The 17686-nt window shown below is 27.7% G+C and overlaps 1 protein-coding gene across 3 annotated transcripts in view; it reads left to right on the top strand.

The window, feature by feature from the left end:
• LOC119600015 (protein nubbin) overlaps positions 1-17686 on the top strand; it is a 91737-nt gene that overhangs the window by 66041 nt on the left and 8010 nt on the right. For 2 of the 3 annotated variants that reach the window (XM_037950012.1, XM_037950013.1), the window contains exon 4: positions 16985-17029. In XM_037950012.1, coding sequence (XP_037805940.1) covers positions 16985-17029 — 45 coding nt within the window. Of the gene's footprint in view, positions 1-10542; positions 11516-16984; positions 17030-17686 lie in introns of those variants that run through there. The other variant, XM_037950014.1, reaches the window with a different exon arrangement.

The following is a 17686-nucleotide window of genomic DNA, read 5'->3' as shown; positions in this document are numbered from 1 at the left end:
TTTAGGAAAAAAGGCAACCAAAAAATAACTAACTAAGAACTGTTAAATTTTTTTATGGTGCGCGTAACTAACAACATTGACTTAAATAATTTTGTTTAGTTTTTTTCTATATTTTTGTATATAATTTCTGGAAATGGTTTGTTTTATGATTATTACAACTAAAACAAAGTGGCCGCAAGGACGTTTAAAGATCAGAGGCATAAAAAACACTACTACTTACTTTCGACACACTCGGAAGGTGTTTGTATGTAAAAAAACAATAAAAAAAACACAAGAGACAACACTAGGCAGGAAAAAAAATGTATAATAATCATAAAACTGAAACGTATGTAGTTGAAGCACAAGATTTCATGATTCCTTAAGAAATAAAGTCAAAATCAACTAGATAAAGGAAACAAAAAATAACAACAAAACTAGAATTTAACAACTCTGTGTGAACGTGAGAGCTAAAAAATTGATTTTAATATTTAGAAAAGCAAAGGTAGTAAGTTGTAGTACATACTAAACACTTTTACTCATAAAGTACATGACTTTGATATGTAAACCATTCATTTCTTTTTTTTTTTTTTTTGTTGCTTCCCTGCTTAAGTGTTAGACAGTAGTTACTAGAGTGCGAGAGAGAGTGAACAGTAGATAGAAGCTGGATAATAAACACTCTTTGGCTAATTAACATGTGTATAAGCCGACAAAAAACCAACCAAATGTTTTAAAAGGAGTTGAATGGACAGACGAACATTATATCCTAAAACGTTTTACTTACAACCCAACTTTACAACCTTATTGACATAAGGTGCGTTTTTATGAGTCTCGTTTTTTCTTCTTCTACTGTCTGTAATTTAAAGGAAATTCGTGTAGTTTGAACTGAAAAAATAAAGATGCTGAGTTTTGTAGTTTTTACAAATGCGTGCAATATTCTTAAAAAGTCACTATAAACGTAGATTTTATGATTGACCTTTTTTGTTTAATACTGAATAATGTTGTTAAACATTTCTTCCCAGAAAAAGTAATAAATGTAACTGAATTCTTTAAAAAAAAATAAAGCGCGAAATTGTTTGATTTCCCTATAAATTCTGGGAATTTTTTCTAAGTTTGATACTTTAATTGAAATTTAAACGAATATAATTAGAACTAAGTCCGATTGTTTATTTACACTTTCTTAACAATATTGTTACTTTAAAGATCTACAGATTTTTATATTTTAAGATATTCCCAGCAAAAACTTGGTAATGACTTGCAATTGTAAGCACTTACCTATTAACATACTTTTCAATGACCACTACATATCGTTCTGATTACATAGAAGTACTTTAATAACATCTTATTAATAATTTCCAATTTATTAGTCAGCTTCTGCGTGAAGAAGCTGTATCGTTTTTCTTACGATTTACATTGACTAATTTTTCTAATTACTTTTAAGTGATTGTGGTAAGTAATTACCTCCAATGACATCACCATGTTAAAATAATGATTTAAAATACCTTACATGGTAATGAAAGTTTTTGCTTTGCTAACTAGTTTTAAGGAACAGTTTTAACTGATATGTAGTAGAAAAAAGAAGCATATTTAAATTGAATTTTAATCGAGGCACGGAGTTTTTAATATTGAAATAAAAATATATTATTGAAGGATTTAACGACGTTCAAAAAGCATTTAACTAAAAAATAATTTTAAATTTAATTGGATCATATTATATATTATTTCCTTTTCTCAAAAGAAATTTTAAATGTTTTTTTTTTCAGAATTGAATTCTAATTCGATATATGTAGCTAATTCGATATATGTAGCTAAGTCTGTCAGTCTGTTGAAAGGCGGATAAAGTTCTCTATTCATAAGCATTCCTAACTGATATTGTCCGATTTCCTGACCGATATTGTCCAATTTAAACAGTCATAAATATGATTGCAAAACATGAGCCGATATTTTTTACCCTAATAAGACCCCATATAAGATCCCGTTTAGACATTGGCTTTAAAATACAAGTCTAGCGATGAAATATAAACAAGTTTTGTAGGTATCAAAATCTTTACTTTTGCCTACACGACTAATGTTGAGGAATTCACTGAACCAATTGGGTGTTCTTCCCATCCATTTTTAATAATCATCAACTAAAGGAGGTTCCAATGTCAAATGTTAATACTTGGCAGTTGTCTGTCAATCCATAGATGATATTTATACGAGAAGATCTGATCTGATGATATACATACATATGGGCAATTCCATGAAATGGTAAACCACCACTGAAAAAATAAAACCCTTAAACTTCTGCATTTTTGAAGATAATTCAACAAAATTTGGTATATGATCTTTTGTAGCACCAAAGACGAAGACTGTTGAAAATTTATGAAATCGGTCTATTTTTACACCTCGCCGCCATACAAACGGTACCGAAAATGTCACTTTTTAGCTCATAATTCTGTTAATTATAATACTATCCCTTCAAAAATCGGCAGATCTAAAATGTTTATAAGCCTAAATGCCGATTTTCATAACGATTGGACCTCATTTGACCCTAGTTCCATTCAAAGTTTAATTTCAGAAAAACACTTAAACTTCCGTAACTCACCTCTAATCACTAGTTTATATGAATTAAAATCACACCCTAGAATTTTATGAGGATCGGTCCATATTTGACCCTAGTCGCCATATAACTCCAGTTTTTTATTTTTAGCTATAAATTGCTTAAACATGTATATAGGTCGGCCATGTCCGACTGCACTTTCCTACTCCTTTTGATTTGTTGAAGTGTGTGTATGTATATATTTCCAAAATATGTATATATTTTATAACATAAAAAAAAATCAGGAGAAAAATCTGTTACATACGATGTGTCACGTACGATATTTAAATATGTGCATTATAAAATTTTATTAATTTCTTTTTTTATTTAAAAATTATGGATTACTAATGAAAAATATGTCCTAAGTGTAAGAAATTAAAACAAAAAAGATACACCTACAGAATTCGCAGATTTTCATGTATGATATCGCCATATTTTAATCCATATTTTGGAAAACAAGGTTCCGAATGGGATGATTCCTTTTGCAAATGTAGTATTCTTTAAATGGAACAGAATGAAAAATTGTTTTCCAAGTACTCCTAATTTTACAAAATCTATACCAATCTGAAGGCGTGCGAATGTCACATACAATCGTATGGAATTGCCCATATGTAACTTAGTGAAATTTCGGTTAAATTTCATTGGTATTGTATTGAATAAATATGCCTCGTTAATTCGAGAATGTTTCGTGATTGTGGTTGAGGGTTACCTCTTTCTGTCAGGGTAATTATTGGGTGCAGTTAACTATATGATAATTCCTATTCCGTTATGATATCACCTCGACTTCAATCAAGATTCAGAAACATACATACATATGTGTATATTTCGATTGAGAAATGTACTTATTTAAGTATGTTGTTTGGAGCAATGTGATGCTTCGGCATCACTCTTGATATCGTTGAAATTGGGGGTCCGCAGGGAACTCGTCTATATTGACTCAACTTAGTGATTACCTCGTCCTTGAGAGTGTAATCATTGAGTTTTACTTATTATGCATTTAATCATTCTTTAAGTACAACTGGACAATTAATTTTCTTACATTTATAAGAAAATTCAAAATTCATCTATGTGTATTAGCTATATTTTATCAAATGTATAATATTTTTAAACAAAAATGGTAACGTCTTTTAATTGTCACATATAAAACTATGTAGATGTTAATAATTTCTTAAATTTCTGCATTTATTTGGCTTTTGTTATTCTATCATACAAATCCTCCAATCTACATAAATAACTGTGAGAAAGTCCGTTACAAAAAATTCAGAAAATTTTCCTTAAAAAACTAGCAAAAATGCCAAGAAAATTAAAAAAAAATCTAACAAAACAAAAAAATAAATCAAAATCTTACAAAAAAAAAAAACAACCACTATAGAAAACTATTCATACCTATTACATTTTTATGTAAAAAACGCTATAAAATGCAAACATCTTTCTAAAAAAACAACCCTCAGGCAATAATTACAAAAAATGCGTAGAATTCTTAAAAAAACTATCTCGCATCTTTTTAAATTGTGGCAATTTTTAACGCTAAAAACTTAAGAAATTTATTCCATAATTTCTTGCTTTTCTTCTTAAACTTAAAGAATCTTTAAATAAAATTACCTGAACTCAACATAAAGAGTCTTCTTACTAACAAGGAGATATGTACATAAATTGTCGTTTGTATCCTAAAGATAGAAATTCTACACGCAAATTTTGTCATACACACAATTTAAACATCATCATTGTTGTTGCTGTTTTTGCTTATCAATTTTGAGATAAAATCTATGAAAATAATCATTAATTTTTTAAGGGGTGTTTAATAGTAAAATTTTATAAAGAGAATTCATATAATTTGTAGAAAATATCTAATTCAGTCCCTGTAAAAAATATATAGCGTGTTTTTTAGGTAAAATATAAAAAAATCAATTGTTTAAGGACGTTAAATAAGGGGAGAGTCTTATTGATGGTTTTGCATATGGAAAAATGATGACAAAGTTTTTTTATTGTTTAAGTAGGTTAGAAACGTAATTTATTTAGAAATTGCGCGCCAAAAAAAATTTGAATTTCTTAAAGACATTTGTTAAAGAAAAAGAAAAAACATATTGCGTTTTTTAAAATATTTTCTTTTAATTAACATTTGTGGGTTGGTTTGCTGTTACCCTGGGCATATGTAGATTTTTAGGCATTTAATCACTCATATTTTTTTAAATTATAATTAAAAAAATCACTTCCTTTCGGAAAAATAGTAAATTTATTTATGACTCCTTTTATGGTATTTAAATCAGAAATTATTTTTTTTGTTGTTTAATTTCTCTTGTAATTCTTTTTGTGTAGAGAGGTACCTTGTCTGTATTTATTATATGAATGGTTAGTTTTTTCCTGGAATATCATAAAAAATCTTTTAATTTTTTCATTTGGTGAAAAAAGACGTCAAAAAGTCGTAAAAATTATCTTGAATTTTTAGATAGTCACTTACATATTTTAAAAATTTAACAAAGTAGCAGCAGGTAATTATTAATAGTATGTGTATTATTTTATTACAAACATTATTTTAAAATAACACTGAAAGAAAATTATGATTAGAACAAATTTTAAGCAATATAGAAATAGATTGGTGATATTTTGAAAAATATTATTATTATATATTAAAATAGGAAATTAATTTCTTTTCTTTTCTTTACATTATAATGAGGAGAGGTTTATTACTATGAGTTGATTAAGCCATGTTCATATGTCCATCCGATATCGAATTATAGATCTAATTTTGAGAATAACACTGGCAACACATTTGTAATTCAGCTCTGGCTGGAGGAAGACTATCGTGAGGCCGACCTTTTTGCTCTGCCTTCGAGAGTTTTACGTTTTAAACCACATTGGCCAACATCTGTACCGAATTACGGTTTTTTTTAATTTTACTACATTTATACTTTGGACTTTCAGATGACATAACAAATTTTTTAAATGAAGGTGTCATGGTGCTGTTATGCCGTCTCTTAAACTATACTTAACAGGATTTTTTTCAAAAGATAAGAAATTCTTAATATGGATTCGGATTCATTGAAGCTCAGTCCTTCAGAAGAGTTCTAAAGGTTTTCGGAGTATTTCCATTAAGATATCAAAAACATCATCAGAGATAATACAATCTTCAAAGTGCAATATCTCCTTATATTGAACTGATCTCTCAAAACGGAATATGCCACTAGATTCTAGGACTTAACATAAAATTATGTACACAGAGGGAAAAGGAAATATACACGCCTGGTACCAAACTGACACCAAAGAGTTTATAATTTTTCAATAATAGCCGTTGTCAAAGTATATACATATTGCAACAATTCGTTGTCGAAATCTAAATTTTATACACATCCGATGTCTAAATGTTAACAAACGTGGTAAGCTCACTATTGGCAACGGATTGTTTGTCAATATTGAGCTTACCACGTTTGTTAACATTTAGACAACAGATGTGTATAAAATTAAGATTTCGACAACGAATTGGTGCAATGTTGTCAACATTACATAGTGTTGTCAACGGATGGTATTGACAACGGATGGTAAACAGTTTGGTGTCAATTTGGTACCAGGCGTGTATAATTCTTTTTCCCTCTGTGTACATGTCTCGTCTTTTTTTCATTATTTTTGCACACTCACAGTGTAATTGATTACATAGCAATGGTATAGAGATGAAATTCAGGATTTCAAATTCTACGTAAATATTTTTGTTCACAACAAAATCCGTTTTTTACACTCGAGCCCTTATTTTTCACGAAAATGTAGGGTATCATATGGTCAGCATAAATAACACTATTTTCTAACTTGTTTTCTATTAAAAAGTTTTGTTTGACAAAAGACTTATTTTTCAATTTTTCAAACAAATAAATCATGTTAGTAAGAATTTGGCCTCATACACACCTACATATTTTGCATTAAATATTACATTTTATATAAAATTTATGTATGTAGTAGGTACATACTACTTATGTACATATATAAAAAAATCTACCCCACCATTATCTAAACACCCACACCTCCCCCTACTTACCCCCAACCAAACATTTAAAACAAATTCAAAAGGAATGAAAAAAAAATTTAGAATAAAATTTTCCTACATCATGTAGAAATAAAAAAAATAAAACATAAAATAAAACTACCTTGCGCATAAAATAGAACCTCCACAGTAAAACGAAGCAAAGAATGGGGAAATAAATATTGAATATAAAAAATTCTAAACAAATTCTAAAATTCAAAAGTGCTAGAGCTCCCTTCTCCCACAAAGCCAACAAGTAAAAAAAGAAAGAAACCCACTTTTAACCTACAAAAATGATCCAATCATAACGTCAGAATATGCACATGCTAAAGAACACAGAAAAAAAGAAGAAACAACTAAGAAGCAGGCAAATAATAAACTCATAAAAAATCATATTTTAAATATGACAGTGGCAGGAAAAAAGTCGATAAACAAACACACAAACTCTCAAACATGCATAAATAACAGCAGCAACAACAACAAACATTATAAACTTAAAATCCCCCCACATCATAAGGCTTTAAAAAAATAAGCTTATTGAAAAAAAGCTAAGACGAAACAGCCACACAACAACTACAAAAAGAAAAAAACGGTAAAAAATTTAAATTTTAAGCCACTCCCTCCCAAGCAAAACACACACGCCGTTACAAACATTCAAAAATTTTATTTCCATTCAAAGAGGCGCTTATGCATATACCCACACAAACATACACATACTCTTCTGCAGACATATTATTTTTAACAACTCATAACGGTCATGACAAAAACAACAACTACAACAATGTGTTTTAAAATAAATAAAAAATTTGTATGAGCACGAGTATAAAAAAATAAAATCAAATAAAATATAAAAACAAACACACACACGCACACACCGATGCCAAGTTGTTTACAACAGAGTTTTTAATAGCAGAGGAGAAAGAGTATGCAGAGAGTTTAAAGCTGTTAAGCAGAAAAGCAAAAACAAAACAAACCAATAGCAGCTTGCTTGAAGGAGAATGAAGAGAGTGAGTATTGCTGCTAAACAGCTCTGCTAATGTTTGTGTTTGTGATAAAAGAGGGGAATTTAGAGTTTGTTTTGTAGCTGTTTTTAAGGAGTATTTGATAAGCAGCATAATGGGAATTTGAATGAGATTTTATGTGCAATTTGGTTTATAGAAGATTAATCCTTTGGGGTACTTTTCGGAAGTATGTACATGGGTTTTATGAAAGGGATTTATTATGGAAAAAATATTGATTGTTTAACATAATTAAATTATAAAAGAATTTTAATTGATTTGATTGTTATTAATTAAAATTCATACAAATTTATAAAAATCAAATTGAAACTCCTAGACTTTCCTAAACGTCGAAATCTCAAACTACAACTATACTAATTATCCGATTCAAAAGTTTTGATGTAATTTTAGAGATATTTTAAAATATGAATTTGAAAAATTTACAATAAAATTTTGTTTCTGAATTACCGGCCTAAACCCCGCTGTATGTCGAAAAGCGAATTTGCTTCTGATTGCTCGGATCTTACTTTATTCTAAAACTTTTAAACTAAAAGGGAACAGTATAATATTTTTGCATCATAAGTCTAAGAATCTGATATACTATTAATGGTAACAAATATAAATCAAATCTCCATCGTTTGTACTCATAAAGAGATAGACCCATATATTTAATTTTCATCCTTTTTAACGGAATATTTAAACATCGGCTAAAGAAATTATATTCAAAGAAATTTATAGTTATATAAACTGTTAGTAGAAATGTATTCATTAATACAAGAATCAGGATATCCTATTTTTAATGAAAATAAAGGTATTTTTAAACAGTTCAATCGGTCAATAAAAATAAAATTCAAATTAATATAAGCATTAATATACATAAGTATCGGGGTGCTATTCAGAATTTTGACATTAATAGAGTCTGAAAGTGATTAATATCTTAGAACAAATATTTTTTTCCAATTTTTTAATTGGCAAAAATAAATGAAAATTAGAAGATTTAATTTCTTTAGTCTACTGCTATTTTTAAGCGAGTTATTTTCTGACTCAATAAAGCTTACGTAGGTATATCTCATACATCAAATGCTAAGAAATACATCTAATCTATATATATATATATATATATATATATATATATATATATATATATATATATATATATATATATATATATATATATATATATATATATATATATATATATATGTATATAGTGCTTTATGGAGGTTTAAAGCACTATATACGATTTTCAGAAACTCTGATTCCTGGACGTAATTCTTTAATAATTTTTTAAATATTTGGAATAACATCTCTTACAAGATATTTGAAATAACTTCGACGAAAACCAGGCAATGACAAAGTGTTGTTCACTGTCTTCTCCGCATTGAAAAAGTCGAAAACCAGATACCAATGTATACATTTATAATTGACCAGTGATGAATCCGTATCAGGTCTCTAAATGTATCCATTACATCAAGATATAGTGTCATGAAATTTGATCCGATGTGAACATATTTGAAACGCTATAACTGCGCGAAGATTAAATTATTTATCTGTTACATCATCTGAAAGTTAAATCTGTCGACTTCAGCGCTGCTCAATCCAAATCCCATGCTCAAAAGTCTGATTTAAGCATTGGATTAAAATTTTTTTGAACTAAGTTATTCAGAAATATCTGGGGTTTTCAGAAAGTTAATTTTAATAATTTAAGAATGGGATTTCTGTCATAATTTGGAACAGCTTTGAAATTCGTGTAAACTTTTAAAAATTATATGTTTCAGATAACATTTACCTATTTGGAAGAAGGACTTAGAATTTCTAATAAACAACTTGACTAATGTTTGCATCATAATGAATATTTGTTTAGATTTCGGCCAGAAAATACCGGTATTAGATATCTGTCATAATTTGGAACAGCTTTGAAATTCGTGTAAACTTTTAAAAATTATATGTTTCAGATAACATTTACCTATTTGGAAGAAGGACTTAGAATTTCTAATAAACAACTTGACTAATGTTTGCATCATAATGAATATTTGTTTAGATTTCGGCCAGAAAATACCGGTATTAGATATCTGTCATAATTTGGAACAGCTTTGAAATTCGTGTAAACTTTTAAAAATTATATGTTTCAGATAACATTTACCTATTTGGAAGAAGGACTTAGAATTTCTAATAAACAACTTGACTAATGTTTGCATCAGAATGAATATTTGTTTAGACTTCGGCCTGAAAATACCGGTATTAGATGGATATGCCTATGTACTTTGCAATTCTTATTTTTAAAATTTTTTCAATATTTATAAATTATTCTTTTATTTTTGTAAAAAATTAAAGAAATTATGATGCAAATAGGCAAAAAGCTTCCAAAAATTTAAAAAAATTCTTAACTTTAAAAATTTAAAATTTTTTTAAAAGTACTTTTTATGAAAAAAACTAACTTAACTTAAACTTAACTAATTTATGCAGTTAACTTGGAGAGTGTAAAGCAAATTCTCCTTTTTTTAAGAGAATAAACTAAATGTGGAAGGTATTAATATTATTCCCCTCTTTCTGTGAATACAATCCAATAAGAAATTTTTCATAAAGAGTTTAAAAAGTGGTTATTTAGCAAAATAAATGTTGTTTAATATTATTATAAAAAAGAACAAAACTACTAAATAGTAAAAGCAGAAGAAGGTCTGTTACTTATATGGCGAGTCCATATTTGAGATGGCAGCTTTTCTTTTTGAAATAAAAGATAAAACGGTAAAAATTCTAGCAACAAACACACACACACATAAAGTATTAAAATGAATGCAAAGAAGCTTTAAATAAGTTGAGTTGAGTGTGTTATATATAGAAGAAAAAAATGAGAGCAATTTTCTTCATATTGTTGCTGTTGCTGCTGCTGTTGTTGTTGTTATTATTGTGGTTTTGCAAATGCTTTTTTTTATTTTTAAACTTGATATGTGTGTGCCAAGTTAGTTTGAAATATAACGTGCAACAAGATAAACCTATAACGGCAAAATAAATTCAAAACAAAGAAACTCAACGCGTATTTAGCTTATATTTTGGCTTAAAATAAAAACACTCTCTCTGTAGACAAAACAAACAAAAAAAAAAAATTAAAAAGAAAATCAAGAGCATATTTTCCAAATTTTCTTTTAGAGAAATTCAAATTGGACGTGTTTGTGTGTTTGTTACATGCAGCAAGAAAACGCAAAATCACCCCTTGAGAAAAAAAAAATTCATAGAAAAATAAGGGAAAATCTGCCAAAAAAAATCTGCAATTTTTTTTGTGTTGAAAGAAATTCTAAAATAAACCCTTAAATTAAAAGAAAATTGTGTTCCTTTTTGTAATGTGAAACAAAATAAAATAAATATAATTTAAAATTGCAAGAATTTTGTAAGCAGTAAATAAAAATAAAAAAGAGAACAGAAAGAAATCTTATTAAACACAAAGGTATTGTAACACTTTGTCTTTGTAAGGAAAATTAGTTTCAAAAGAAACGTTACAGTGAACACATCACAAAACACATAACTACAGATACTTAGATACAAACATGTTATAAATGTTACACATATAAAATATGTAAAAACATAATAATAATGTAATGAAATTTTAATAGAAAAAAGTTTAAAAAGCTAATTTTTTAAAAAAATATTACAAGAACGTTTAAAATAACATACAATATTTATCAAAAATAACAAGTGCTTAAATATTTCTTTAAGTGTTAACGGATTTAATTATTTGTTACAAACAATTTTATTATTCAAATTGGTGTTAAATAAAAAAAAACAAAGATTTTTGTTATTGCAATATAAGTTTAAAGTGAAAAATGGTTATGTCAGAGTTGCGTTGGCATACAACACCGGAGGATAATAATTCACTACAACGTGATTTATTAAAGACACCAACCTCAGCCCATCATCATCACCACCATCATCATCATCACATTATGCATAATCGATGTAAGTAGAAAATAAACAACAAATTTATGTGATTTTAATAAAATGTGCATTAGCATAGAAATTGTGTAAAACTGTGCAACTGTTTGACCTCATATGAAAATGCTTTGAACTGACTTTAAGATGCCACTAATAGGTTTACCTGACATTCACATAGCTTAGCAAAAATATACAATTTTGATATCAAAGTCATATTTGATCTATGCTTTAAAATATTCTGAATAGGTATATGAATGATCTTTAAACTCTCCAAATTTCAAGGAGGTTTTTTTGAAAATCAGTTCCTCTAAAGTTTATAACATGTTTTCAATAACTTAAAATATTTTCAAATTCAAAAATGGCTTGTAGGGATTCCTTTATATTCCCAGATTCTCATAAATCTATAAAAAATTATTATAAATATCAAAATTCTTTAGAATTTCAAATCGAATGACACTTGAACATTTGGGAACTATTCCATTCTATCCATTTAATAAATAATTTGAATAATATGCTTATTTTCTGTAATTCCCTTAATCTAAATTTTATATAAATTTCCTAGAATTTTAAAATATTAAATTCTATTTAAACACTTGTAATTATTTGTTACTTATTGCTCAATCACATTAAAACTTTGTTATCTAAAAGATGATAAGATATTAAAAAAAAGTGTAAAAAGGGAATCACCTTAAATCTGAAAATTTTTTTTATCAAACTCCTACCTAATTCTTAAAATTTTATTAAGAAAATACCTATTACCAACTAATTTCTTGTTAAATTTGTATGTGATTTTTTGGTAATTAACTTTTACAAATGACAATGCCTAAATAACCCCTTACTACTTCAGAAACCCTATTTTTGGTCATCCCTTTCAAGTGGTCATGTAATTAATAATGTCGAATTTAAACCTCAAAGCAATATTTTGACACTTATTACTGTCTTAAGTAACTAACTCGTTTAGAACCCCTATTTAGGGTTCTTCAAGCTAAACACACCCTCTTTATAAGTGTTAAGCTGTTAGCAAAGGCTTGTCTTACAATACTTTTATTGTTAAGTAAGAAACCCTATTCCTTTCTTAAACAGGCCACCCTATTTAACACCCTTTTAAGGTTTACAATATGCTACTAAGACAAATTAATTGTTTACAAACTTCCTTATGGCGAATTTGTTATTGTTGTTATAAAATAACATACTTGAGGTTTTTCAAGGGTAACCCTATTTGTCAAGAAACCCTAATTATTTGTTAATAACATAAGCATAAATTCTTAATGATTGGGTTATGCGGTTGGTTTTTGAAAAAGTATTTTAACAAAAGAATTCTGACTTTTGTATTAATTTCACACAGGAAACCGCTTCTGGGAAGCAGTAGAGTAATGGAATCAAATTTAAAATGTTAGCGCAAAAAATTACAGTTATAATTAAATGCATAAATTGCACAAAAGACCTGCTTACAAGTTAAATAGAAAGAGAGCTTAGCGCTCTAGCTTTGGTATATTAATTTTAGTGCTTATTCTGTCGCTTACAGGGCACATGAATTGTATGTGGCTTGTTTTCACTTGTAAACAATGGCCGAATTACCGTATACGTGATCGAATAAGCTATCGTACCGAAAATACATTTCGGTACGTATCAGAACATTTGTTTAAATATAAGTTCTATAGGTATATTTTTGCCTTTTCAATAATTATTACAAAATTTCATAATTTTTGAAATAAATTTCAAATAAAACTTTTTAAATTAACTAATGACTAATAAATTTGCAATTAAATTATTAATAATCTATAGAATTAAAGAATAAATATTCACATACATATGTGTACTTAAGTTTTAAAGTCCACTTGACCAAAACGTAAAAACAACTTTAATATAAAAATATCACCCAATTTACACTACAAGGAAATGTGTCATAATTTCTTTTTAAAATTAAATCTTATTAGTTAAAAAAATTGATTGCGCCATAACACACCCCCTTTCTAGCAACAAATTTTCAACCGAATTTTTGATAAAAATCAAATTTATTAAATATTATTTTTTTCACCAAATGATAAGATTTCGTTTATAAATTATTAAAGTATTTACTTTATATAGCAAATTATTTGGTTGGATGGGCTGTTTAGCGGAATTTTTTGGGATTTCAAGAATTATAAGAAAATTTAAATTATGAGTAAAAGAAAAAAAGCCCCAACTGGCCAACAATATGAAAGGAAATATTTTATTTGGCCAATAAATTGATAAGAAATTTCTTAAGAATTGAAAATTAATAAAATGAGTATGCAAACTTAAACACATGTCAAAATATTTAAAATTATTGAAATCACATCTTTCCACTTGTCATATGTTAAGTTTTTTTAAGTTAATGGTTGTTTTTTGTTTTTATTTATTTCATTGATAAGAATTATTGATTAATTTGTTTGATTGTTTAACACAATTTTTATTTTAGTTTTTAACTTTTATAGTTTTTTTTTTTTACTTTTTTTATATCTTGAGTGTTTTTTCGTTTTCTTTAAATGTAAAGTAAATGATTTTATTTGTTAATAACCTTTTAAAGATATGGTAATAATTGTTTTTTTACATTGTTTTATTTATTTTTATAAATATATTTTTGTTTATCAATTAATCGAAATCTAAAATTGTAATGTAGGTCATTTGATTAAATTTTGAATTACTTGAAATAATGGATGATGAAATAATTTTGATTATAAAAAATTTCAATGACGTGTTGGTTTGTTTTATTTGTTTCAGAATTGCTAAAATTTTTATATTTAAGCTTGTCGAATTTTTCAAAATTGTTTCAAACTTGAGAAAATGCTGGCCGAACCTATTCAATAATCTACATTCTTTAAAATTTAAGACTGGGATAATTGTAAATATCCCGAACTGCTTCAAGCTTCTCAAACTGTATGTTTCAAAAACTTAGTTTAGAAAATATCTCTTTCTCTTAGAATAGTTGTCGTTAAAGAATCAGAAAAGATCTGTAAACATAGAGCGCTCTGAAAAAGGTAAGCTGCTTATAAAACTAATTCCTAGTTTTGATCTGCCATTACGTAATGGGAGCAACCAACTAAACAGGTGTTATTTCTAGTCTAGTGGGAAAGTCGTGTGTTCGATTCGCGCCATTCGATTCTGGTGAAGGGACGCACATTAAGGTCCAATAATGATCTAGGTGTATTCTTCCTGATCTGTTGTATTTTTTCGTATCTTAGTCATTATACTTACTCCTATTAAACTAACGAGTGCATCTTCAAACTTTATCCATCTGCTAGATTTATTTTAATTTTAGAAAATTACTTATATAAATTATTAACCAATTGCCGTCGGCGTACTTTAATTTGTAACACTTCAAATTGTAGAGAAAATTTATTTTTCAAAAATCTTCCAAAAAATTATTTAAAAACCTAAATTATGGAATAGAATGTCAAATTAAGTAACTAAAACTACCCCCAAACTATAAATGGCAGCACAGCACGGGTTAGACACACTTTTAAAACGCGCATTAACACCTACATACAGACGATAGTAAATGCCCTGTAATTCTAAAGGAGTAACAATTGTGGACCTTTTCTATTTCGCAATTAATCGTATGATCAAGTTTTTAGCTAGTTTCTAATTTAAAGGTAGGTTCACTCCTTAAGACACTTATATAACGAAGTGTTGATTCTCAACAACAACAACATAATAAAAGAAGACAATAATTGTACTTCATTATAATCCATTTCAAATTTGAACAAAATGATAAATTTAAAATTACAATAGAATTCACTAGTATTTTCTACAGTTAACAGTTTCTGATGTTAAAGAAGCTCCCGCTAATAAGTTGATACATACCAATGTAGTTTTTTACCAAACATTTGCTAACTAGTTACTGGTATCAAGAGCTGCAGGGTACACCCCATACAAATATATTTCTGTGAAGAACACATTTAGTTATGTATAAAATATAGAAAGGGTCATATTTTCAAAATAATCACACATGCTGTTCTTTTTTGTTAAAATATTTTAAACTTTTGTTGTTGTTGTTGTAGCCATTTGAAAATTTATAGATATTAGTTAAATGACCTTTCCATATAAAATGCAACAATAAACAATTAATAGTTTTGATTTCTCTTATACCACTATAATGTTAATGTTATATTTCGTATGTATGTGTATATCCATTCAGATCAGATTACTTTAAAATTTGTGAATAAAGAAAGGCAAATTTTTGCGTTTTAGAATTTCGAAAAAAAATTTAGTTTTTCCAAACAATAAATAAAACCAGGGGGAGTCTGGTTAAGCAACAACGAACTGTAACATGATTAATAATTGGCCAAACCACCACCCTCTCTCTCTGTGTCGTATGTATATCTTTTGGCAGTTGTAAGGAAAAATCTTAAATTTCCCTTTAAGCTCTTAATTTGCTACAAAATAAATATATTTGGATAAAGAAAATTTTGTACGTTTTTTGTATTTAAATGTATCATTTGAGTAAGAGCATGCTTTTTATTTTTTCCCTTTTGTTGTTTTGTTTCGTTTAATATGTTGAGAATAACAAGAACAAAACAAAATTGTAATTATATCTAAAACACGCAGTTTTTCTTAGGGAAAGTAAATAAAATATCCTGTTTTATTTTTTTTGCTAGAAACTTTGTTGTCTATTTTATTATTTCTTAGGTTAAACCTTAATTCAGCTTTAAAAAAGCAAACTTTTAACTATAGAATGACTAATTTCCATTTAACTTTTAAACAATGTCTGCCGCATTATCCTTAATATCCTTGAAACTTTGAATATGTAGTTTTTATGACTGCAACACAAAATGCATAAACATAAAAATTATAAGTGCTGTTGTATTGTGGCTGTGCGGCTTGAGCTCATAAATTAACACTAGACTCTATAAAAATGTAGACAACAAAATCCCAAAGAATCCTTGCTCATACCCTGTTACCCCAAACTATTTATACGTTTGATAACCAAAAAATAAATTGGAAAAAATTCAAATTACTATGAAGCACGTACCAATCTGCTACCACCAGCATTTTGTTGGAGTTTGAATGTGTGGAGTGCTTCTCTCTGTTGTTTTTGTTCATTCAAGGATGACCAGGTGGTCAATACTATGTATTTTATTTATTTTCCTGTTGAAAATTTTTACTCCATATGTTTGTCTCTCACATTTTGAGTGCTGTTGAAAATTTTATAACCCAAAAACAAAGTATAGAATTTTATGTTTCAAAAATGCATATGGTCAGATTCTGGGGGTAAATGGGTAAGCAATAATATGAAGAAATGAATATTTTAATAACTTGTTTGCATGTTGTTTAAAATAATGGTAATAAAGATACTCGAAGAAACTTTATTTAAAAAAAACATTCAAACATGAAATGAATCATTTTTGGAAAATAGAATTACAGAAAAAAGTTTGAAATGCTCAAAATGGTATTATGTCTTTTATTGCTGAGATGTTTCTTTGTTTGTATATTTTTCTAATAATTTTTTGTTTAATTTTTTTCTATTTTTAGATATCAGCCGTTTATCCCGATCTCCATCACCCATGCAATCAAATGGTAAGTACATAAATATTTTATTAGAATTGTAATACTAGAGTGAGTGGTATGTACATATATTCTGCGACTAGGGACATAACAGAACTTGTAGTATTCTTTAGGTCTTAGTTTAGATATCAATATATATTTGTGATTCTTATGAAATTTAAATCGAATTGTTGGTATAGTACAAAATTACTATAAGTGACTTCTCTGTAGTTTACTTTGGCTCATTAAAGTGATGACCGATTTATCGCTAAATTATTTGGACGTCTCGACGACATCTCTGATCTACAAAGAGACCCTTTGATATATGGGGAAGGTATATTGGGTTTGAGCTGATGTTTGTAACGTACTATAATATTGGTGATATACCCACGTTAAAGTATACCAACCGACTGTCCTCGGTCCATGTAAACCTTGTAATCAATTTTGAATATAATTCAATGAAATTTGATACATGATCTTCTAGTGTACCAGAGACGAAGCCTATTGAAAATGGTTAACATCGGTCCATGATGTCACCTAGCCCCCATACAACAGAACCCGCCGAATAGATCTTTTAAGTTCATAATTATGTTTAATATACTCGTATCTCGATAAGGCTATACTAACCTTGATGACCCTCATGAATTTTATAATTATAGGGTTTCATATACAAAGTCCCCTTCAAAATAT

This window comes from Lucilia sericata, unplaced genomic scaffold, assembly GCF_015586225.1.
Source record: "Lucilia sericata isolate MDLA Ls3-8-SP2 unplaced genomic scaffold, ASM1558622v1 Contig000100F_arrow, whole genome shotgun sequence".
Classification (NCBI taxonomy): Eukaryota; Metazoa; Arthropoda; class Insecta; order Diptera; family Calliphoridae; genus Lucilia; species Lucilia sericata.
This window is presented reverse-complemented; position numbering and strand designations above follow the sequence as displayed.